The 24,136-nt window shown below is 41.5% G+C and overlaps 1 protein-coding gene across 2 annotated transcripts in view; it reads right to left on the bottom strand.

Moving 5' to 3' along the window:
- The window catches only part of LOC137285199 (integrator complex subunit 1-like), a 38,781-nt gene extending 19,860 nt beyond the window's left edge, over positions 1-18,921 (bottom strand). For both annotated transcript variants that reach the window (XM_067817453.1, XM_067817454.1), the window contains exons 1-21: positions 18,774-18,921; positions 17,553-17,840; positions 16,696-16,892; positions 16,362-16,499; positions 15,284-15,440; positions 14,417-14,534; positions 10,467-10,653; positions 10,069-10,214; positions 9,285-9,426; positions 8,684-8,866; positions 7,991-8,099; positions 7,730-7,850; positions 7,106-7,183; positions 6,702-6,859; positions 6,241-6,340; positions 5,510-5,601; positions 5,047-5,107; positions 4,090-4,290; positions 2,931-3,060; positions 2,214-2,384; positions 139-288 (exon numbers count right to left, since the gene is read on the bottom strand). In XM_067817453.1, the coding sequence (XP_067673554.1) occupies positions 139-288; positions 2,214-2,384; positions 2,931-3,060; positions 4,090-4,290; positions 5,047-5,107; positions 5,510-5,601; positions 6,241-6,340; positions 6,702-6,859; positions 7,106-7,183; positions 7,730-7,850; positions 7,991-8,099; positions 8,684-8,866; positions 9,285-9,426; positions 10,069-10,214; positions 10,467-10,653; positions 14,417-14,534; positions 15,284-15,440; positions 16,362-16,499; positions 16,696-16,892; positions 17,553-17,840; positions 18,774-18,822 (2,976 nt within the window). In that variant the 5' untranslated portion in view covers positions 18,823-18,921. The remainder of the gene's footprint in view (positions 1-138; positions 289-2,213; positions 2,385-2,930; positions 3,061-4,089; positions 4,291-5,046; positions 5,108-5,509; positions 5,602-6,240; positions 6,341-6,701; positions 6,860-7,105; positions 7,184-7,729; positions 7,851-7,990; positions 8,100-8,683; positions 8,867-9,284; positions 9,427-10,068; positions 10,215-10,466; positions 10,654-14,416; positions 14,535-15,283; positions 15,441-16,361; positions 16,500-16,695; positions 16,893-17,552; positions 17,841-18,773) is intronic.
- Positions 18,922-24,136: the final 5,215 nt, after the last annotated feature.

The raw sequence follows: 24,136 nt of genomic DNA, 5'->3' as shown, positions 1-24,136 counted from the left end.
TAAAGTTTGTCCTAATCTGACACTTCAACATCTAAAAATACCACTCAAAGAGGCCAAATCATTGACATCACGTGACTGATTTTTCACATGGTCTGCATTTGTCTTGTCATGTCTAGTTACCCTAAGGAAGTGATTTACCTTGATGGCTTGTGATCGCGATACTGACTGGGTGGAAGACAGCCGCTTGAGGAAGTAGTCAAGGACTTGGAACATTGTGGATGAGTCGGACGATGTCCCATGCACCATCTCCTGCAGGCGACTTAGAAGTTGTCGCTGCTTCTTCAGTTTCTTCAACATATGCATAAACATTTAAACAAGGTGCTTGTTTAGCATATTGGGAAATATCAGACACTACTGAGTACTGACATGAAAACTGTTATGTCTTGGTTTTCAACAGCAAATTTATGGGAAAAAGGTTTCCCTTTATCACTCAAACAGAAGGAAACAAACTGTTCACACTCTACGTGTATGAGAAGTAAATTTGATTATGCACTATACTGTATGTATAGGATACAACATGACCAGCTGGCATTATTGGAAAGTAAGCCTGCTTCCTGTGGGAAATGCCCAAGGGCAGAGGGCTTATTTTTCCACAGGTCACGTTATATCCAGCCTATAAACCAACTGAGGACATACTTGACATATAATTTCAATCTTTGGTATTTACTGATGAAATCAACTGGGATGAGACTGGCAGCCGACCTCTCACCTTGCATGCACAACAGAAATGCTTTGCACAGCGTAACTATGCCCTTGCACATGTGCTGCATGCACTAACCGTCTTGTGAGAAACACACAATTCATAACAAGAAACAATCTCATTCTTCACAGTGATCCCTCACAGCCTAGTGGATAAAATCACCAAGCCAGTTAGCAGCAGGTTACGGAATCAAAACCGGGTGTCGGTACTACACATTGAAAATTGTTAAAACTGTCATATTTTATGATCATATTCAGAGATGGCAAGACAAGGTATCAACCATTATGATACTGCCTGGGTCAGAGGGACATTATTAAGATAATGCCTGGGTCAGAGGGACATTATTAAGATAATGCCCGGGTCAGAGGGACATTGTTATGATACTGCCTGGGTCAGAGGGACATTATTAAGATAATGCCTGGGTCAGAGGGACATTGTTAAGATAATGCCCGGGTCAGAGGGACATTGTTATGATACTGTCTGGGTCAGAGGAACATTATTAAGATAATGCCCGGGTCAGAGGGACATTATTAAGATAGTGCCCGGGTCAGAGGGACATTGTTATGATACCACCTGGGTCAGAGGGACATTATTAAGATAATGCCTGGGTCAGAGGGACATTATTAAGATAATGCCCGGGTCAGAGGGACATTGTTATGATACTGTCTGGGTCAGAGGGACATTATTAAGATAATGCCCGAGTCAGAGGGACATTGTTATGATAATGCCTGGGTAAGAGTGACATTATTAAGATAGTGCCCGGGTCAGAGGGACATTGTTATGATACTGCCTGGGTCAGAGGGACATTATTAAGATAACTGCCCAAGAAAGGGAGATTGTTATGATAATGCCTGGGTAAGAGTGACATTATTAAGATAGTGCCCGGGTCAGAGGGACATTATTATGATACTGTCTGGGTCAGAGGGACATTGTTAAGATAATGCCTGGGTAAGAGTGACATTATTAAGATAATGCCCGGGTCAGAGGGACATTGTTATGATACTGTCTGGGTCAGAGGGACATTATTAAGTTAATGCCCGAGTCAGAGGGACATTGTTATGATAATGCCTGGGTAAGAGTGACATTATTGAGATAGTGCCCGGGTCAGAGGGACATTGTTATGATACTGCCATGGTCAGAGGGACATTACTTAGATAACTGCCCAAGAAAGGGAGATTGCATCAGATTTGACTGATATTACTAAAAAAAGTGTCCCCCCAAGAACAATAGAGTGAGGTCAATGTTGGTTTATGGTTTATATGCATGGATATCATGCTTTTTATATGACTAGCCATCCTGTAAACCTCCCATTCTGGAGTAGAGACATATCATGACACAACTTTTCAGTCTTTTCTAAGAATTTACTGTTCACAAGAGAGAAACAATTATTTTACCTAATTACACACGATGATGGCTTTGTTACATGACACAATTACAGAAAAGTGACAGTCCCAACCAGTTTAACGTACTCAGCAGATACATGCAAATCTACAGACTGGCAGCTTCTGCCTACCTCTTTCCTCCTGTACTTCTCTGCTTTGATGACGTCGGAGTCCCCTGTGTCGGCGGACTCGGGTGGCTCATGAAGAAGGAACTCACACAGACATTGGATGGGCAGCACGTCCAAGGACCCCTCACTGGACTCCACCAGCTCCGCCAGCCACGGCATGGACTGTGATGTCCCCTGAACACCAACCACATTAATAAAATGCAAACATGAACTATTTCCACATTCTCCATGAAAGAAATGTACAGTGTTGAGAAATCAACTTATAACACTTGAACCAGAAATAACTGTTATTGTGTAGAGTAACCTAACCAAGTGCACTGTACAGAAATAATAATGGACAGAAAACTTCATTGTAATAGATGCGAGGTTTCAGCACAGATGCTAACACATCTTGCTTGGTAACAATGTTAGCATCTATACCAAAATGTCACATCACTTTTAGGTGTAGATGCTAACAGCATTATTGAGCATTACTTGAAGTTGTCTATCCATATAAAAATCATTCCTGTTCACCAAACCAGCTTCTACATGTCACTTAAAAAAGAAACCACTATATACTTATGAAATTCATTAAGCACATATACATCGGTACTGAATTTCTTACATCCCTCTGTTATATCTGCTGACGTGTATGATGACGAAATGTGTTTCGAATTTTACAAAGTATGAGTAAAAGAAGATTCAATTCCTCTCAACCAGAGTAGTCTCCCCTGCACGCACCTGTCTCTGTATGATGTCCAGTAGGAAGTCAGGATTCCGGCTCCGACAAAGCATCTGACCGACCTTAAGAGTGTTGCACAGACTGGACATCTGGTCGAGGACTTTGGGTGGTGGACATCGTACAATACCACTATGAAAAGGATAACCATCGACAGTGTGATGGACGAAGTCTTTGTATCAAGGAGTGAGTGAGTGAGTGAGTGAGTGAGTGAGTGAGTTTTAAAAATTTACCACTTTATCCACTAGACCATCCAACAACTCTCAAGGAGTAGGTGAATGAGTTTAGTTTTTTGCCGCACTCAGCAATATTTCAATTATAAGGTTGTGGTCATTAAATAATTAAGACTGGACCGGAATATCCAGTGATTAATATCATGAGCATCAATCTATGCAACTGAGATACAATGACCAGTGTCAACCAAGCAAGTCTGACCACTCAATCAAGGGTGTATGAAGATCAATTCTAAATATAAGTACTAAGGTTGACCAACTTGCCACTCACAGCACCTGAAGTATAGCTTCACCATAGTAACCACAGGATGCGAACATAGTGGACAACTTGAATCCCTTGAAGTTTCTTTCATTGAAGATGACGTAAATTCAACACTCACCCACGAGTAGCCTCCACTCATGCTGATCACAACCAGCACAGTATAGCTGTCCAGACACCTGATTCTTGGCAATAAAATCCCATACGAGTCCAAGGTGTATACTGTCACGATGCACCATTTTCTTGAACATGTTCATGCATAATCCAGTGCACATATTTTTGACATTTGGACAGCTGTTGCTTTGGTAATTATTTTTCTGCGATAGCAGGTCCATTGATCTCCAATCTAGTGGCTCAGAGGTGTCACTTGTGAGATTTAGTACTACATTGAGATTCCATATGGCAGCCTTGAAATACTTTTGTTGATTTTCCAAAATATTAACTCTAGTAGTTCTGGTACATAAGCTACTTTATGCCAGTTTTCATAGTAATGACTGTACTAAGAGCCACTAAGCAAGCCAATGCACAGGCTAAAGTGAGGCTACTTGTGGGTGAGTGTTGATTTTATGTCCTCTTCAATGAAGGGAACTTCAAGGGATTCATGTGTTCTACTATGTTCGGATGGAAGAAGGAGACAAGTTGTGCAGTTGTCTGCCCCTGAGAACTTACTTCGGGTCCATGGTGGTCAGCTGGTCAAGAAGGAGACTGTTGGTCTCTGTGATGGTCACTTTGCTGGTGGCTGCAGCCAGGTGGCTCTCAAACTCCAGGATCTGCTGCACCTCCTGTTGTGCAATCTGACGCTCCCGGTTCTTGATCTCATCAATCGCCTTATCATCAGTTGCTGTGGTTGGAGGAGGGAACCTGAAATTGCTGCAGAGCAAACATGGAAATTTCTTATGCCAGTGACTTGTATATTGCTCTGCTGAGAGAGTGAATGAGTTGGCATTCCATTTCCATCATAATGTGGGGAAAATGCCTCAAGTTTTGCAGCTTTCAGATATTTGCAACTGTGTTGAAATTTCAAACCATGTGCACTGGTATCATGCAGAAAGAAAATGAAACAATACAACTGCAGCAAAAGATTCTAACCCACATTCTAAGATGCTTCAGTGAGAAATGAAATGCCCTAACACTACTCTATCAGACGATGATGTACACTTTCTTCATTGCGTCACAGTGTATTGGTGTCACTACACCATGCTAGTTTGCACCCATGTAATCTAAACCTTTGACATTAGGTCACAGTGCCTCTTACAGTGAGTGAGTGAGCATGGTTTTAAGCTGCTTTTAGCAATATTCCAGCAACATGACAGCAGGGGACACAAGAAATGTTCTTCACACATTGTACCCATGTGGGGAATCGAACCCGGATCTTCAGCGTGATGTGCGGAGGCTTTTTCCACTAGGCAACATGAATGAATGACAATGAAATTTTCACATGGCTATACACTCATTCTTTCTTGTCACTGCTCATCCAAAGCAACATGGACCAACACGCCAAATGATATTCATGATTAAATGACTGTCACTAGTGTCAGTGAATACAGAAACATGATGACATGCAAATTGCAGACAAACAACAGTTGAGGTGAGTAATCAGGGATGTTGCTGGAGAATGTTACTTACTTTGTCATAGCCATCTCCATGAGACACTTCAGAGTTGGGTAGTTCTCCCACGCTGAGAGACCTGTCCATATAGAATGTCATATTATCATCACAACATCATCAGTTTACATGGTCTCTGTTATCACAGCATCGCTGTACAGCTGATTCTTGTTTTCTCCAACATTGTTTGGATATATGAGTTTCCAGATATCAGAATCCCTCATCGACTGACAAAACAACACGAACACACAACTTAAACACTAAAATGATGAAAACAAATGAAATACAAAGTGAACATCTGGTCATGAAGGTTTCTCATGGGTCGATGAAAGGCATAGGTTGGAATGAAAGGAAATGTCTTTCTGAGAACATATACAATCATATCGATTAAAGTTCAGAGAGTCCATATATTCTTCACTTCATGTGAAACATAAGTCATTGACAGTTATGTCTGAACATGTAACGAGTGTGGAGGTCTACTCACCAAATGTACTGGGGTTGAAGGCACTGATGACAACCAGCATAGTCCAGGCCTTCCAGTACAGAGCAGATATTGCCAGAGTAGGGGGCTGGTAGCTGAAACAGTGAACAGGAGCTGCTACAGGCCATTGGCAGGGTCACAGTAGGAGCTGCAGATCACATCACTGTATGCAGCTGATTGGCAGGCTCACAACAGGAGGTACAGATCACATCACTGTGTGCAGCTGATTGGCAGGGTCACAATAGGAGCTGCAGATCACATTACTATGTACATGTAAACAGCAAGTGCACAAAAGTAGGCATAGATCACAATACTATGTACAGACTGTTAGTAGGAGCACAACAAGAGGCACTATGTACAGATCATTAGCAGGGGCACAACACGAGGTACTGATGACATTAATATGTACAGAGTATTAGCAGGGGCACAACATGAGGTACTGATGACATTAATACGTACAGACTATTAGCAGGGGCACAACACGAGGTACTGATGACATTGATATGTACAGACTATTAGCAGTGGCACAACACGAGGTACTGATGACACTACAATGTACAGACAGTTAGTAAGCGCACAAAAGGAGGTGCTGATCACACCAGGGCCAGACTATCAAGAGAGACACAATGATACAAATCACACTGGGCCGCTAAATACAGAAATCTTTAAGCCATACTCTGAAGAGGAAACTTGTGACTTAAGACACCCATTTACTTTAGCTCCATGCCACTCACCCTTTAGGGAGGCCGATGTTCTCTGGGTGTCGATAAGCACACAGGTTAAGAAGGGCATCAATTAGCTCCAGTCTCTCCACCTGCAGAACCTGCATACCCGCTGCAATATACAATAAACTCCTGGTGTAAATCATACCTGTACATCTGCTCTAACATTAACATACTCACTGTAATGTGTCAATTTCCATCAAGATATCCCTGCTCCAGAATTCTGACATGGTACAGAGGTTATGGTTGTTTGGAAACAGATGGGTGTACAACATAGCTCACTATACCTTGTGTCTGCAGGTCCAAGAAATACACTGGGCAGTTTGCTGACATAATGACATGCTTCAGAGTGGTATCTGTTAAATGCATGTATTTCATGTTTGACGTTTCAGGCTGATGTGATCAAATAAGAACATTTTTTGATCTTACAAAATAAAATGACAATAGTATGTACGCTAAACTATCGGACTGACCTCCAAGGTAGAGAGGGGCTGCTCGCCGGATGAGCTGGTCTGCCAGCTCCACAGCATCCGCTGCGCTAAGAGGTAGCTCACGGGACAAGCCAATCAGCAGCACCCGCATCAGGGAGTCCTCCATCACAGGCACCTCCGCCGCCAGTCGCAACATCATCCTGCAGTGTTGTCAGGTGTGTCAACATGGTTATCATGGCAGGCAGAAGTCAACCAAGGGGAAACATATTCAATATCCACATACAAAAGTGTAGAGAAGAGTGGGTAAATTTGGTTCCACGTCACTTTAATAGTATTTCCACCCCATACTGACTCATGTACTCACAAGGGTTTTCCCTAAGGGTCCATCTTATCTCTACAGTCCCTCTCCAGTTGTCGCACCCTATAACACTACAGGCACTACTCACGTTCGGTCTCCCTCAGGCGGCCAGTTGTCCTTGTTATAGTAATGCTGGGCCTCCTCCATGAACAGTACCTTGTGCAGACTGCAAAGTAGTCACTAGTCATGACTTGTTCACCAAAGTAATTTATTTCCTGTTGTATTCAAAAGATTATTGACAAGATAAAACAGTAGTGGATGAATCAGTACATCCTTATAAGACAGACATATACTGAGGGAAACAAATTAGGGATCACGTGAAAGGACAAATGTTACTTCATTTTTCCCAGGTTTCTACACAAACTATCTGATACCATACTTGAGTAAAGAACAGGTAAAAAAGAAGGGAACCTTGTGCTTTCATGTGATTCCTTATTTTTTTCCCTCAGTATATATTTGAGTATTACAAACATATACTGATACATCCTGAATACACAAAATGATAGACCAAAAATATCACTCATCATCATATTTAATTGTTAATGAAACAACTAAACTTTTCATGGTATTCTAAAGTCAAACATATTAGACAGTGTATGCCTTTGGTAGATACGAGTGAATGTGATACTTCCTTATTGCCCTTGGTAGATAAGTAACAGTAACGGACTAAACCTGTTCTGTATGTAAGTCTAGTTGTGCTACTTCAACTCACCAGTGAACATACTCTGCAGCCTTGACATCCATGGTCTTGGGAACGACTGTGTGCAGCCACCAGATGGCGTCACGCTGTATTATTGCCACCTGTTGCTTGAATTGCTGCAGGGTCTCTAGGTCTGGAAAACAAGTTCAGATATGGTTAACTGTCTACAGGATGCATTATCCATGCCAGTATTTCCACCATATTACCATGTGTATTCTTTAAAATGATATTGAAACTTTTTGACCAAGGTTGCCACATGAAGGAATGTCCCACCTTTGTGTTCTCCCCTGGAGAGTGATGCAACTGCCTCTCGGACTGCTGGAGTGATGCCCATCAGCACGCTGAGAGTGATGAGGTCTGCGATCGACATCACAAACCTTTCCTGTACACAGAAGGGACATTGGCAACAATACTTAAAGTCAGATTACCACCAATCAAGACACTACATGTCTGACAGTATGACACTACGGCTCTGACAGTAAGACACTATAATTCTGGTAGCATGACATTACAGCTCTGACAGCATGACATTAAAGCTCTGAAAACATGACACTACAGCTCTGACAACATGACACTACAGCTCAGGCAACAGGACACCACCGCTGTGGTGGTATGATGTTACAGCTCTGACAGTATGACACTGACACTAGTTCTGACGACATGACACTACAGTTCTGACAATATGAGACTAAAGCTCTTGTAACAGGGCACTACAGCTCAGACAGTATGACACTGACACTAGTTCTGACAACATGACACTACAGTTCTGACAATATGAGACTAAAGTTCTTGTAACAGGACACTACAGCTCTGACAGAATGACACAAGAGCTCTAACACCACTTGAAAACTGATTCACTAAGAACACCTTTTGATAACCTTTCAGTGTAGACTGTTATTACTGAACCCTATGAGTACTTTCAACCTTAACGAATGGCCACAATATTTGTAGACATGCTTAACATACCTTAAATGCTGGCTCAAGGTCAGTGAACTTTGCCTCTGATCTCTCCTGCATGAGCCCCAGACAGAAGGCAGTGAAGTTCATGTCATGTCGAAGTGTGCGGACAATCTCTCGCAGCAGAGCTCGCAGGGCTCGTAGGTAATCATCCTTGTTAGCCAACAAATCTTGGAATATTTCTGCCAGGATCTGCGCACAGAAGACACACATATGTACGGTGGGATGTAGTATGCATATTACTGTGCATGTACAGAATGAATCAGTTTCCAGACACAAATTGCCAAACTTATGGTTCTTCATTTAATAACTGAACCAGCAAACAATCGTATACTGAATTAAAATACCTCAAGGGCCAACAAATGACACTGAACTCAAAAGCATACATAGACTTCTTGTGTTACATGAAGGACAGGTTTGGGTGGTTGTTGATCACAGAGATAAACACAGAACCAGTGGATGGCACATAATACCTCTGAACCGTTGATAAAAGTCCCCCTAGTTATTCATCAGAACAACCTGGACTTCCTTCCTCACAATCCACATCTTCAAGTGATTGATAGGTATTTGGTATCAGATTCACATATACATCAATAAAACATGGACCTACCTTGGCTGCAGGTTCAGGAGAGATTTGGAATGTCACGGCCACAAGGGACATGTTGTTTGGATTGCGAGTCTGGGACAACTCATTGTAGATGGTGTGTGTCAGGACAATACGCAGGTTGCCTGGGTGTTGTAACATCAGCTCTCTGTATCATGGAAGCATGTATCAGAACAAATCAAATAGGTGAGGTGAGGTGAGGCTAGGTGAGGTGAAATGGGGCTTAACGCTGTACTTGATAATATTTCACTTGAATGACGACGTGCATGCCTGTGTATGTGTGGCTGCATGTACAAGTCCAGACTTAGCTGGTTTTATAACACTAGCTCAATGAGACACCATGCCACAATTAATCATGAATGCACCACTCAGACATATTCTACAGACTCAGTGCTGACCAGTCCTTAATGTACCCATGAATGCCGAGCAGGGACCTACAAGTATCATATTTTAACGTCTTATGGCATGACATATCCAGGGTCCAACAAATGAGGGAGATGTGAAGCTGACAATATAGAATACAAAACACTGGCTCTTACAGTAGCATTCTGTACCAACCATACAGCACACAACATAGGCCATGCAGGCCTGCTATATTGGACATAGTCCTATTTGTATCGACTAAACTCAAATCACCAATGGTGTCATTCATTGTTTGCAACGGAACATTCAGTTACGCAAAAAATAACAATATAAAACAGCAACACTAACAGCAACAAAAACACTACAGTGAACAGTAAATGAACAATGAATTATGAGTGTTGAGCCCCGATGACATGAGATATCTCACCTCATACAGTTGGCATAGTGATTGATGAGCGGTTTGGTCTTCATCCTCATCTTGATGAGCTGGGCAATGACATCCAGGTCACTGTGGTCTGCCTGGTTACAGTTCATGCACACAGACATCAGCAAATCCTGGGCTGTGCGGGCCAGCTGAAATAAAACACACCGCTAGTATAACTACAATTACTTCATGCTGTCTGGTCCGAGCGAGCGAGGGAGTTTTACGTTGCATTTAGCAATATTCCAGGATTACAGTTACATGGTGGCTTCTCAGTATTTCACAAATATGACTGACAAATATGAGTGGCATTTTGAAGGGGAACCCAGAACCAGAGATGTCTTTCAGTCAATGACACACAGTTTAAACTATTATTCTGGTACTGTTTGCAGTGCTGGACCTACTTTGGGGTTTTGAAGCCACATTTCCAACCGCTGTGCAGTCAGAGCTCTGACCTCACCGTAACCACATGTCACGGTCATCAGACGGATCAAGTTACGTGCAGATGCATCCATAGGCTGGCGGCGGATCAGCTGCTCACGGATCAGTTCCATGATGTAAGATTCAATGCTGTCTTGTTGATATGGAAACCTGCCGAGAAACACTGAGGGATGGAGACTGCACCACTGAACCAGGGATGGCAATAGGTGAAAGTGATTTCAGCTGAAAAGCAGCTGAGGGTATGGGGGCCACACTCTGCCAACAGGATTTTCATTTAATCCACAGTTTCTGCAGATTAGCGATAAATTTATCCCACCTGTAGTGGCTAATTCTTTGAAGAAAGTCCTCCTTGGGGTACATATAAGCATCTAAATGTCCATTTTAAATCCTACGACAGTTGTAACTACATTTTTTAATAAAATATTCACAAAACAAAAACTGTGTTTTTGTCTTGTGAGACAATCCCTACAGGACCATACGGACCCCTACAGCCAAGAACAGGTAAATCGAGCTGTCAACCTCGTACCTCACTTTTCATGCTGAACGTATCAGACAGAATGAGAGGAGGCGGGTGCCCATACTCCAAGGAGGACTCTCTTCAAAGAATTCACAATCTGTACAGGTTTGTATAATTCTTTTCCAGAAGAAGTCTTCCTTGGGGTACATGTAAGCGTTAGACAGACTCACGAAGATTGAGCTGGGAGCGGCATTCTGTCTGGCACGAACAAAGACCCTGGTGGAGTAAAATCTACAGCTGATACAGAAAAAGAAAAACACTTTTACCTGGTCACATGACCGTTGATGTCAGTCAGGAGGGGGCGTGGCTAGGGCAGGAATAGAGAGCTCAAGCTTATGTATGTCAATTGGCTCAGAGCAAGTACGAGATAAACCCCACCTCCAAGCATTACAATGGAAAGGTATATATGGGGATATGCCAAAACAACTCCCAACCCTAATATAGATCAAACCAGCAAAGCATGGCAAGAGGCGGTAGGTAGGGAATGCGTAAAAAATGCTGAAAAGCCAATGCCCAAGGAATCGAGCTAATAAGTACTACTTGTTTAATGGGCATTCTAGAAGTTGGTGAGTCAAAAATGAAACATACAGCTTTATGGGTTACAACTTCTTGTTCATTATGTTGAGTGACGTTTTGTTGTAGATTCTTACATCATTTTCAAGCTAATTGTGAATACAACCAAACAGTGAGAAGTTTATACACATGGCATGTTGTGACAAACAGCGGATTCATATTAACAACAGCACGTGAAAGAGTAAACAAGTGGTACATAACTGGAGGAGGCCAGTAGGGAGCTGAAACAACAAAGAGCACTAGTGATGAAGAATTTGATGGCTTTGAACAGTTTTCTTTTTGTGAAGTCCTGGTTTTTGGTTGACAGGACTTCGAGTTCGTCCAACTTGATTTGATGAGTGGGAAAGTTTTGTTGATGGTCTGAGAGGACTGATTTGCTGCCTGCCTTGACAAATCCTCTACAGCCAAGGCAGACAGCAAATCAGCCCTCTCAGACCATCAACAAAAATTTCCCACTCATCGAATCAAGTTGGACGAACTCGAAGTCCTGGGTAAGTGTAAACCACCATCACCCGAAGAGCTGCATAGCACAGACTCCCAAATACCAAAGTCTCAGGAAGTGGGAAAAACTATTAGCATGCAATATCTAGTGAATAGCAAAAACCTTAGCCAAAGACGTGTTGGGTCACAATTACACTAACCTAGTCAAGTGAAATGAGGCTTGGTGAGAGGCGTTCCAAACAGTGACCCGTGGGGGATTTGTACCCAGTTCTGATGCAATAATAATAATAATAATAACACATTACTTGTACTGTGTTCAAAACCGACCCCCGACCTGAGACCTCTTTAGCATTTAGGTGAAGATGACGTAAGGGACGTAAGTACATCCAAATCCAACCTGACCCAAAAGGATGGGAAGACTTATACGAATGATATGAACCATATCAACACTTTGAGGATGCGGGTTCGAATCCGGGATGGGACTCAACCTAAAAAAGTACTAGTATTTGTACTTCACTAAGAAAGTGAAATCCCAAATGAGACATATGTTGCATTTGACAACTTTCTAAATGGCATCGTGTAATCATATCAACACTGAACACAGAACCGATACCAATGACCAGTCACTTGCTTGGTCAAAGTGGCGGGACACTCTCCACTGGAGAGGACCAAAATAAAAAATTGCAAACAAACCTGAATCGAGCACAATCCTTAGAATGCACATGTCTATTTGGTAACAGTGAATGATGTCACTGTGCCAGTTTCAAAGAACAGAACCAACCTCTTCATTGAGTAGTGCAGGTGTGTATTGGCAATCTGCCCTACCAGGCCTGCCTACAAACCCTCGGGGGAAGGTAGCCGTAACAATGTAACCAAACAGTTCCGGAAACAAGCCAACAAGATAAGTTTGCTAGCAGACAGCACATTCCCCAGTCTTTCTGCCACCAAACTGAACACATGGGCATCCTTTCATTTCGTTGTAGTCACTCCAACAAGTGAACAATCAAAAGCAAGCTGGGTAAGCAGCAGAAGTTTGATATGAGCAGTCATGTGGAAAGCAATATCAATCTGAGAATGGTAAGTCAGAATGAGAATTGTGTCTGCAACTGCAGCAGTAATTCCATGAGTCTGGAGGCCAAGCAACCCAGTGAATCTGAGGATTCGGGTGTGGTGCCCATTCAAAGTGTGAATGTCTGGCCAAAAAGGTAATTCAAGTCCTGGCGTGTGGGTTTCAAACACTAACCTGACTGCTGTCAACATTGGCACATTGATGTGCAGTTTGTGACTTCGTTGTCCAGAGACTGCAGGTTGCCCAGAACATCCCCCAACCAGGTATGGATGTATCTGAGAGCAACTGCAGGGGTAGCCCATATCTGGTCAGTGGGTCCCTATGCAAGCAGTCTGCGTTCTGCTGTTTATTTTGTTGACAACTAAATAGACAGATTCTTTTGTACAAATGAATAAAACTGAGGACTTACAATGTGATTAGGTTGTCTGACTAAACATCCACTTGCAAAGTTTGATCGATTGGATCATTGGATGAAGAGTAATTTACAAAAGAATGGGTCCACATGCATTCCATGCCAAACTGTAGAGAGTAAAGACGAGTGTAATGAAACAAACACGCTATTTAAATTACTCCAAAATGACTTACCACAAATTCGCTGAAAAGAGAGAGAATTTAGGCAAGGCTATAATGTATAATGCAAACATAATATATGAACACACTACTACAAGCTACCAGGAGCATGTAGCACGGAAACCATGATCATGCAGTCAGACATTATGCCTGCCTCAAGGCTGGAAAACTGAGAACCCACTGCAAAACTACAACAAATGAGAAAATCATTACATGAAGTCCAGCTAATGCTTGTGTGTAAAGAATGGAACCATACAATCAGACTAAGACTCTTTTACACTCATTGTATCATTGGTAGGAAAGCAAACTCAAAACAAACACCATACATGTCTGTTCAACAGAACAACAGCATGAAAAGTGAGGTGCAAGGTTGACAGCTAGAGCTACCTGCTCTGAGCTGTAGGGGGGCCTGGTGGGGCCCTGTAGGGGTGGTCTCACAAGACAAAAACATTTTTGTTTTGTACATATTTTATTAAAAAATACAGCCACAACTGTCGTAGGATTTAGAATGGACATTTAAATGCTTACAGGTACCCCAAAAAGGAATGCAATTCCTAAGCTGAACTGATGTGCTGATTTCTCCCCTTCCTGTTGGCAAAGCTATTGTGTTGTGCATCAAACATCCTAAATATATCTAAATTCCCATATCCTGGATCAGTGAGTGCATTCCTGAGTACACTCCTGACTCCAGAGTACATCATCACAGTCTGACACTCTAATGCATACATAACTGCAACACTGACCTTTGAAAGACACTCGCACTGTCGCTGTCTGTTCCTGATACAGAGCTTTTCTCGCTGTCCCCACCGTCGGAGCCCTTGGAGCCCTCGTCCTCCTCGAACAGGTGTAACACTGGACTGGCTGTCAAACACAGGAGCATACCGATCACAGACATCATCATGGTTACAAACTAACTAAAATCAGGAAGAAACAGCAGATAGTTTAATAAGTTATACATGACATGTTTTCAATCTGCAATCTGCATAAAAAGACAAGTTTACAGTTGCTGAAACAGCAGGCTGATATGCAGTGCAGGTGGTAGAGCTGTAAGACATAAACGGGTTGATTGTGTACCAATGCTCAGTGGAACATTGCAGGCTACAAATGATTGGTTGACTGGTAAAAAACAGCTTGACACTAAGGCATAAAATAGCATTTACTCATGTGTCTGCCTTTGTATATTTGGTTGTCAGCTGCTTAAAACTGCCTTCAACCAAACTGAGGCAATAAACAATCAAATCCGCATTCTATCGGATTCAAGCTGTAAACAATCAAGTCTGTATTCAACCATATTATGGCAATAAACAATCAAGTCTGCATTCAACCATATTTCGGCAATCATTCAACTTTATCAGGCAGTAAACAATCAAGTTAACATTCAACCATATTAAGGCAATGAATAATCATTTCTGCATTGAACAATCTTGTCTGCATTCAACCATTTTAAAGCAGTAAACAATCACGTCTGCTCCAAATACTCCAAGAACTGATGTGAGAAGTGATCCATGTATTGGGGCATGATGACATGTCAGCCATGTCACAAGCTGCCACCGGATACAGTTGGTTGCCTCCAACAACCAATGTAAGTTGCACATGTTCATGGGTTGCACCTGATCCTGGAGATTCCCCTTTAGGTGGGTCGGCTGCTACAAGCATGCTCTTGGGTGGCATCTTGGTACGGAAGGCAGTCAAAATGTTGTCAACAAAGCCTTTGCAGTCATCTCGGTCAACCCAGACACGTTCACCAAGTGAGTCTTCCACATATACCTGTAACAATGACAACACAATACTGGCTTCAAGAACATTCCTTAAAATGATAACAGTGTATGGATAACACCTCAAACCAAACAGTTAACTGGTTTAAAACTTACATAGTTCTGATAAAAATCATTGACAATACTAGAAGCTGCTACATATACATGCAGCTTTTTATCTGAGTCATGTTTATAATACTTATCTCAAAATAAGTCAAACTATGAGAAATATAAGTTCACGTAGTTTGAGATGCTCTTTCAATTTGCTAATATCTGCTTGCTTAATGCTGAATTTTAGCCAAAGGTTTTGCAACAGCTCTATTGACTCATAAAGTATGGCCTGCTGGAGAGTCATTTCAGTGTTCATAACATTATCAGCAAACAAAGTTAAAGCCTGTTCAGGACTTTACCTCCTACAAACCACAATCTACAACTTTAAATTCTACAGAATCGCATATAACACATAAGAGGGTTGAGCAAACATAAGGTGGGTGGAATATGGGGTCTGGATTTGGGTAAACCGACCATCAAAGGGAAATAACTCTTATCTACATTGTCCAGATTAATTAGTGGAGATTAATTAACACACATTATCAATGCAAAGTGTTTTGCTTGCATCAGTTTTATGTAAAATTGTAACTTCACTGTGTTTGATAAATCTATAGCATTTTCAGGACAAATCTGAGGCAATTAGGGCCTTAAAGAAATCTAGGGGTTTGGGGGTAAAATGCTCACATTTCAGGCTTTTCAAGCATGTGTGAACCCTGCATTTATTTTGTTGTATGACAGTGGTCTGTGCCACACAATCCAGCGGCAGAGAACAAGGCATTTATCTGCATAACAATGACATGCATCAAGCGAGTCAGCAACCATAGACACTCCCATTAGTCTAATCATTCAGCAATCATGAGTTGCTTTAACAACATAAGCATACTTTGACAAAGTCATCAGGCCAGTTCTCCTCTTCAATGAAGGCAGCATAGAGCACATTGCAGGCAGCAACTGACACCAAGGGGTTCCCTTTGGCCTTGAAGTTCAGGGACATGTCTCGCTTCAACAAGCTGCAGAAAGCCTGAAGGAAAATTGACAAAATATCACACTATACAAACACAGGTAGTGGGTTTCAAGTATATCAAAAACAAACAATCATTACCAGATCAATATCTTCATGACAACTGGATAAACATACATGCACATGTTCAAATCTAATTGTAAGACAAATACACTTGTGGTCAAATATTTGAAGAAGTGATCTTGTGAATACATACTTCAATTACAACTTCACTACAAAAGAGAGTAGGCCGTGTTTTGGCAAGATACATCAGGGAAAGGAAAACAGCTGGGTCAGGCTTTGCTCGGTTTGATCGTAGTAACTTGACAGCTCCACACAGCAGTCCCTCGATCCTCTCATCACTCCCGGACTCCTCTGCCACCAACAACTGATCCAGCACCTCACATGGGTCCACTGTCAATCATCATCATCATCATCATCATCATCATCATCATCAAAACACCGTAGAACATGCAATAGGAAACAGTATCATTAATACCACACAAAAAGTATGGAGATATCAAAGAAGAAACACGCAGTCACAACACTTCAGCATGTTCAACGCAAACCTGTCCCATACAGGATAAAAAGTATTGTGTAATAATGATGAAAGAGACAGGTGCATTGCAAAGATTTAAATGTGGTTAATGAAGGGTATATCTGAGGAATAGGGTTAGAGAGTTTCATAGCACTGCAGCATATCAGTGTGTCTGTGACAGTCATGTGTGCAGATGGTTGCTTGTTCTAAACCAGCAGTTGTTACAGTGATGTCTGGAAACCATACTAAAAGCCTGGACATTATCACTCTGTGTTGTTCTAATCAGATCTGCGCACTTGGGAACTGATGACATGTGTCAACCAAGTCAGCGAGGCTGACCACCCGATCCCGTTAGTCGCTACTTACGAAAATAGTCACCTTTTATGGCAAGCATGGGTTGCTGAAGGCCTATTCTATCCCGGGACCTTCACAGGTCTCGGGTTGAGAACTATGTGAGAAATATAGAGTACATACACTGTATACTAATATGTGCAATGTGACTTTGGCACTACTGATTTCACTGTATTTCAATTTACCATCAATAGCTGTCTCCTCAAACTGAAGAGAAACAACTGTAGCTGGGGATCCTTTCCGTTCAATGTCACCATGACGACCTAAAGGCATAAATGTTTGACCAAGTTTGGGTTTCTTTGGAGCTAGTCCTCCAGAGGCTGTTGTGGCAACTGGAGCTTCTCGTTTCCTGTCAGCAGATGACGTGGGTTTTCTCCCAACTGGTTGAGGGCTGGTGGCTCTCTTGGTGTCAGGCTCTGCACCCTTTCCCTTCGACACACCAAGTGCAATGAAGTCCCCTGTTGGAGGGTGCCCTGTCAACAATAATACACAATATTGCTTAGTCAGTACAGGTTACTTTGAATTTCAGGTAGATGATGGCATATCCAGGAAATGTGATCTTATATGAGACAGCTATTACATGTTTGTCAGTTTAATGAAACCCATGAGCATTGGTTTGGTGCTGGCATAGTGCAACCATGCAGCACAATCTGGTGCAAAACTACGCAGTGATTTCACAACTTCAAATGTTGAGTGCCTAAAGGGTTTTTGCTACTGCCAGGAGACGAATCTTGCTTCATGTGCCTATTTTGCCAACACATGAAATTTGTTTTAAAGTAACACTGATGTAGCTATAGGATACCTTGAAGCAAATTCTGTTACATTTGATAACACAAGTACACTCATGTAGGTAGTCAGAGTGTTAAGCTACTGTCAACTGTGGCATGTTCTAACTGTGTGAATGTGATCAAATCCTTTGCAAAGTATTTCTGAGGTCTCATCATTAAATAGATTCACAATAACCCCTAGTAGAAGCCGAGGGCTCAACACACCAATATCAGCACACTGGTTAAGAGCAAGCATCTTATCAGCTGAGCCACAGAACAGTAACAGTCTTTATGAACAAAATCGCTAACACTAAACGTGACAAATCGGCAGTAATTTGATTAACTTTTCGCAAAACCTATCGTGTTCTGACTCAATACTTTCACGGTATATATAATATAGGAAGGTGTCGTGACGAGAATAAAAATGAATTTACACCGGCAGTCCACAGACAAAGTCTTTTATTATTCTGAAGTCTTACTTCTAGTGCTAAACCATTGCTGGTATAGTTTCCCACTTCTACATACTGTTTACTTTGTAGATTATGATCTAAAGTACTTAAATACTGACAGGAATCAATCTTGGACTCTTAGTCTTAAGTCCTTTATCAACCATCTCTGAATGTGAATTAAAATGCGCACCTTTTGGTTTGGGACCCTTCTTCCCGGGTGCAGCTTTGGATCTCTCCATGCTGTAGTTATTCGCCTTTATAACGGTAAATTAACAAATCGCCATTTCTAAAGAAAACAAAAACATTGACGGTCACGCTCAGAGCCATGCCATTTTCCGCTTTACAACTTCAAAGGGAAGTAACTCTAAAGAGAACACTCGCCCCATGTTGAAGGCCACTAAACAGTTGAGTTGGGATTGCATGGTGACCAGCCCTAGTGGGCCCAGTCAGTTCTCTGCTTTGGCTAATGCGGTCGTACGTTGGATTTAACAAAAATATGTTCAAAGATTAGCATTTTTAAAAATCTTACACCAAAAGATAAAAGAAAAAGAAATCTTGGTTTTGGGAAACTTTAAAAATTGTTAATTTTTTCAAAAATACTTTCAACACAACAAAGAATTAAATCATAATTGAACCTTACAAAAGTAAGCCCTTACAAAGCAAATGACTGGTCTCTGTTACTGAATCGAGAAGACCACGTGAGGTCCTTTTCCACTGTCCAGCAGATTTTATGTTCGCTGGTCTGTGGGAGCCATTCTTGCAATGGCCTTTGTTGTCAGCTTTTACATAGTCATTGACGCTCCGACCCTGAGATGCGGATTTTAAGGTGGGGCTGGCCCATGGTAGCTGTTCGTAGTTGTGTTTTGTTCGATGCGTTTTAATGCAGTCAATGTTTATCTCGATGTAACATCTTCGCCTGTCAACTGATGTGATAGTACTTGTCAGGTTTCGCCAAGGGCTTAGCCTCAGTATTGTAGGCTGTACGTCATTTCTATGTTGTAGTACATTAGATTTCAGTTCCCCTTCACGAGACAATCGCTCTTGTGATTTACGCGAGAGTTAGGCGACCTCTTTACTTTACTCTACCAAAGTCTCTATCAATTTACGCATGTATATTATACAATAATTATTTCTTCCTGTAAGGGAGAGGTGTTCATATAAGCTTACATATAAGCTTCTTCGCCGATCCCCATTCAATCTAATTCGAACAGAAATGTGTTTAAACCATTTACGCAAGTCGTATTGAAAATCTGACCATTTCTCTTTCTTTCATTTTATCGCGCAAATTCATTTCTTTGGTAAGAAATCGCTGGATCTATCGCTGTCTACAGGTAGTTATGTCTGAGGAATGTCAGTTTCATCTAAAAAATCTGATTTAAACGAGATTTGGAGAACAGACTCTTTCAGATCCATCGTTTCCAGATCACATGGGTCGGTGCTCATGCTGTCATCTGTGTCCATTGACCTGGCTTATCGCAGAGTCCACAAGTGCGTCGTCACAACGCCAGTGCACCAGGGAATGTTTTAGAGAGGAGGCTGATGCAATATTTACGTCGTTTTGTTCAGTCAAAGGTGACGACAAATGCACAATAATGCATATCCTAATCAGGTACGGAGCTGGCAACACGTGAAGACAAACCCACACTGTTGCAGGTGGCAATTGGGTCCGGTCAACTGAATGGTTAAATGGGGACGACAAACCAAATATAGGTCATACGGCGGAGGCACATAAAGAATTTTAAACCGACTAAGATAGAAACCCAGACTGTTCTTAAGATGTTTTTGTATATTCCACGAAACTATAAAAAAACAACAAACGTCTTCATTTGTAATAGTCTTTGAAACATAGAGTTTCAAACGTCACGAGAAACAGGAACAATGCAATGTTCTCCGATCGGTAACCTCACGTTGGGGGAGCACTCCTCCAGCGGAGGGTCTTATCACGGGTCAAACTCGATTTAGCACCAGAACACTATAATTACACACTGTATCTGCTTTTATCGAGAAACAATGGGCGAGACTCACATGAGGCTGAATATAGAGGGTGGGAGGATGTGCTGATAACACCAAATATGACATAATCTATTTTTGTAGAAATCGTTCCACCATCACATTCTTTTTGGAGGGGTTATCTTGAGGGCAGTGACTTGTACAAAACTAAAACGCACAAACAAAGTGTTGACGAGAGAGAAAATAATGTCGAACCACTAATCTTCGTTGTTGTTTACAAGCAGGTAATATATAACCCTGATTAAGTCCGGGAGAATATACATCTGATCAATAGAGATTTCATTTTACATCTGACAATCGGCTTTCTGGATGAGTAGTTTCAATCACCTCTCTGTTATACTGAGGTTCTTCGAGTGGGCTTTCAATTTGGTTGATGGATCTTTTCTTAGTCATCTTGCAGGGGTAGGTTATTTTGAACTTATTATCTGGCCGAAGTAAAAGATAGCATTTATGGTGACATTTATAGTCCACTGGGAAATAATTTATTATAAAGTTTTGAAGCGATCTCCTAACTTCGAACAATACCTACTTCTTTCAGATGATACTTCTAAACTCATTCTTAAGTTCAGAACGTGCAACCATAATTTACCTATATAAACTGGGAGATGGCAAACTATTCCAAGGAATCAGAGATTTTGTAAACACTGTGATTCGGATCTGATTGGTTCGACTATTTATTTATATGTTGGTATTTTGCAGATACACGTAAATCTTTGTTAAAAGAATCCTATTGTTCCTGGCCTACTTTATCTACATTCCATTATCTCTTTTCATGTAAAATTTCAATCCTCAAAAACATATCTCAGTTCGTTAGCAAGATATTTAAAAGCCTTAACTGATACCCTGCTTTGTCATCTTGTTGTTGTGTATTCAGTATAAAAGTACGTTGTTTTACTCATGAACCACCGATGGTGGGTCCTTTATAGTAATAAATGAATTACGTATAGTGACTCTGTGTTGTTATGCAGCATCAGGGATGCATCACACGCTCTCTCGCCTGTGTTTACTATATGATAAACGCGTCAAATGAAGTTACATTCTTTGGCGGTTCCGGGTACGACTTGGTACTCCGTAACCCATTCTTGCCATAAGAGGCGATATTAGTGAATGATGAGGTGGATAGGGTAGTGGGTAGTGGGTTCACAGGGGCGGATGCGGGGTTTTGAATTCAATAAATTTTCATGACAAAAGGATCCCGCCAATGGTTCAGTAGCATGTTGTTATTGTAGCAAAATGTCCCGATGGGGTCGGTCGTTGATCATATCAATCTATGGTTTGTCAAATTCAGACTAGATTAATTTCAGAAAGTGAGTGAGTGAGTTTAGTTTTAAGCCGCACTCGGCAATATTCTAGCCATATGGCGGCGGTCTGTAAATGATCGAGTCTGGACCAGACAATCCAGTGATCAACAGCATGACCATCGATCTGACATGTGTCAGTCAAGTCAGCAAACCTGGCCATCCGATCCCGTTAGTCGCCTCTTACGACGTGCATATTCGTCTTTTATGGCAAGCATGGGTTGCTGAAGGCCTATTCTACCCCGGGACCTTCACGAGTCATTTTCAGAAAGTGTCACACAATCGTAGTATTGATGAATTGTTTAACGCAAACACACACAACTTCATCTGTTCAAGCCTGTCTGAAACCTTAGAACATTACCTTGAATTTGAATTCCAAGATTACAACCTACTTTTCATGCACAACCGAGCCTTTTGGGCATGGATGAACGGTTGAAAACCACTAGGGATATGGGTTTATTACTGGTTTTTCTGCTCTAAATAAGTCTTTCGACTTGCTTGAACATTATAAAGAGTTTTACATGAAGACGAGACATGGTATATTAAAATTTCACCGGAGCGAAAGTAATTGCCTGTGTTGAACGACTAGTACACAACATGGCTTATCAATTAATCATCGTGGCTTTGTAAACACTCCCGCGAATGCTTGGTATGTAACACCTGCAGGCAATGTACGACGCCAACAAGAATAACAGAATTATTGACGACATTTGTATGCTACGAATATATTATATTACATGCACCATTCGTGCGACAACCCCGAGTAGGTCACGGATCCAGAATGACATCTCCATGAATGATCCATGTCTCCTGTCTATTGTAACGGCGGCTGTAAGAAACGAGTCACTGACCTTGACATACTTCGATCTGTCTAGGATGATATGAAGGTGTACTGTATCGTTAATGGAAGCGATAGTTAAACATAGATAGTTGCGAATATTTTGTGACTTCCCTGGTCAGACGTCCAGTTAAAATAATGCTGATAGAGATTTCTTTGGCATTGTTAGTTGGTAAGCGGTCACGTTTGAGCATATTATGTTGTAGCATTAAAATTGGTTACCCTTGGATAATAATGAGATACATAAATCATGGGTATAAAATACTGACCTTGGAAAAGTAATTGTGATCCGGGTTACCAGTACTAAGTCAGTACAGTGTAAACATTGCCCCTTAATACTGAGTTTCGTCCTGACCTCCCAGTAACACCACAACGTCTAGCGATGCCAGGCGATAGATCCAGAGTTCCAAGGTCTAATTTATGGATAGACATTGATGGATGAGTTCCATGGGTTTCACAAATGGCGCATGGAGAAAGTACCTGGCGCAAGGAGAAAGCAACCGGCGCTGAAATGCTCCCAAATCAACGGAACTGTCCGTTCTGTTAAAAGAAAAACCCGAGTAGATGAGTTACAGGTACCATACTTAATGCGTGAGCAAAAGCATCCAAACCAGGCATATCCAATTGCCATAAATACACGAGAAATTTATAAATACAGCTAGATAATCTCGTTACTGCGTAAAAAAGTTACTAAAGTAATTTATAATGCATGTTTCCATCAGATTCCTTAATTAAAGAAACCCTGCCGAATATCAAGAGGACGAGCTTTGCCGATGGTCGAGAAAGACGAAACTGTCACCAAGCCGTGAAGACCCTTACTTTTCATAATTAAATTTTGGTGTTAAACTGTAGAATGCTTATTGACTGGATGATTTAAATGATTCACAGTTTGGCGTAGTTTGAAGGACAGTTGTCACAATTCCGAAGTATACTGATTCTTCAACTGAGTGCACTTATGATGTAAACAAGACAGTAGTGTCTCTTTAACGTCATATCTGTAACATATACGCGCTATCGAAGATTATACGATAATCTTTTGTATATACGAGTGAGTGAGTTTAGTTTTAAGGTCTGTAAATAATTGAATCTGGACCAGACAATCCAGTGATCAACAGCATGACCATCGATCTGCTCAACTGGGAATCGATGACGTGTCAACCAAGTCAGCGAGTCTGACCACCCGATCCCATTAGTCGCCTCTTACGACAAGTATAGTCGTAATGCATATATGAATATGTGCAGTTTGATATAATGACAATAAATAATTGCTTGACTCTTTATATTTCTCAGCATATTTCTGTCTTTACAGGCTGGGTTGTTGACACTTGGATCTCTCATCTCTATCATCTTGTTGACCCCGTTACAGAAATACATTCTGCCTACCGCAATATCCAATACGACTAGCGT

This window comes from Haliotis asinina, chromosome 5 (assembly GCF_037392515.1).
Source record: "Haliotis asinina isolate JCU_RB_2024 chromosome 5, JCU_Hal_asi_v2, whole genome shotgun sequence".
NCBI lineage: Eukaryota > Metazoa > Mollusca > Gastropoda > Lepetellida > Haliotidae > Haliotis > Haliotis asinina.
This window is presented reverse-complemented; position numbering and strand designations above follow the sequence as displayed.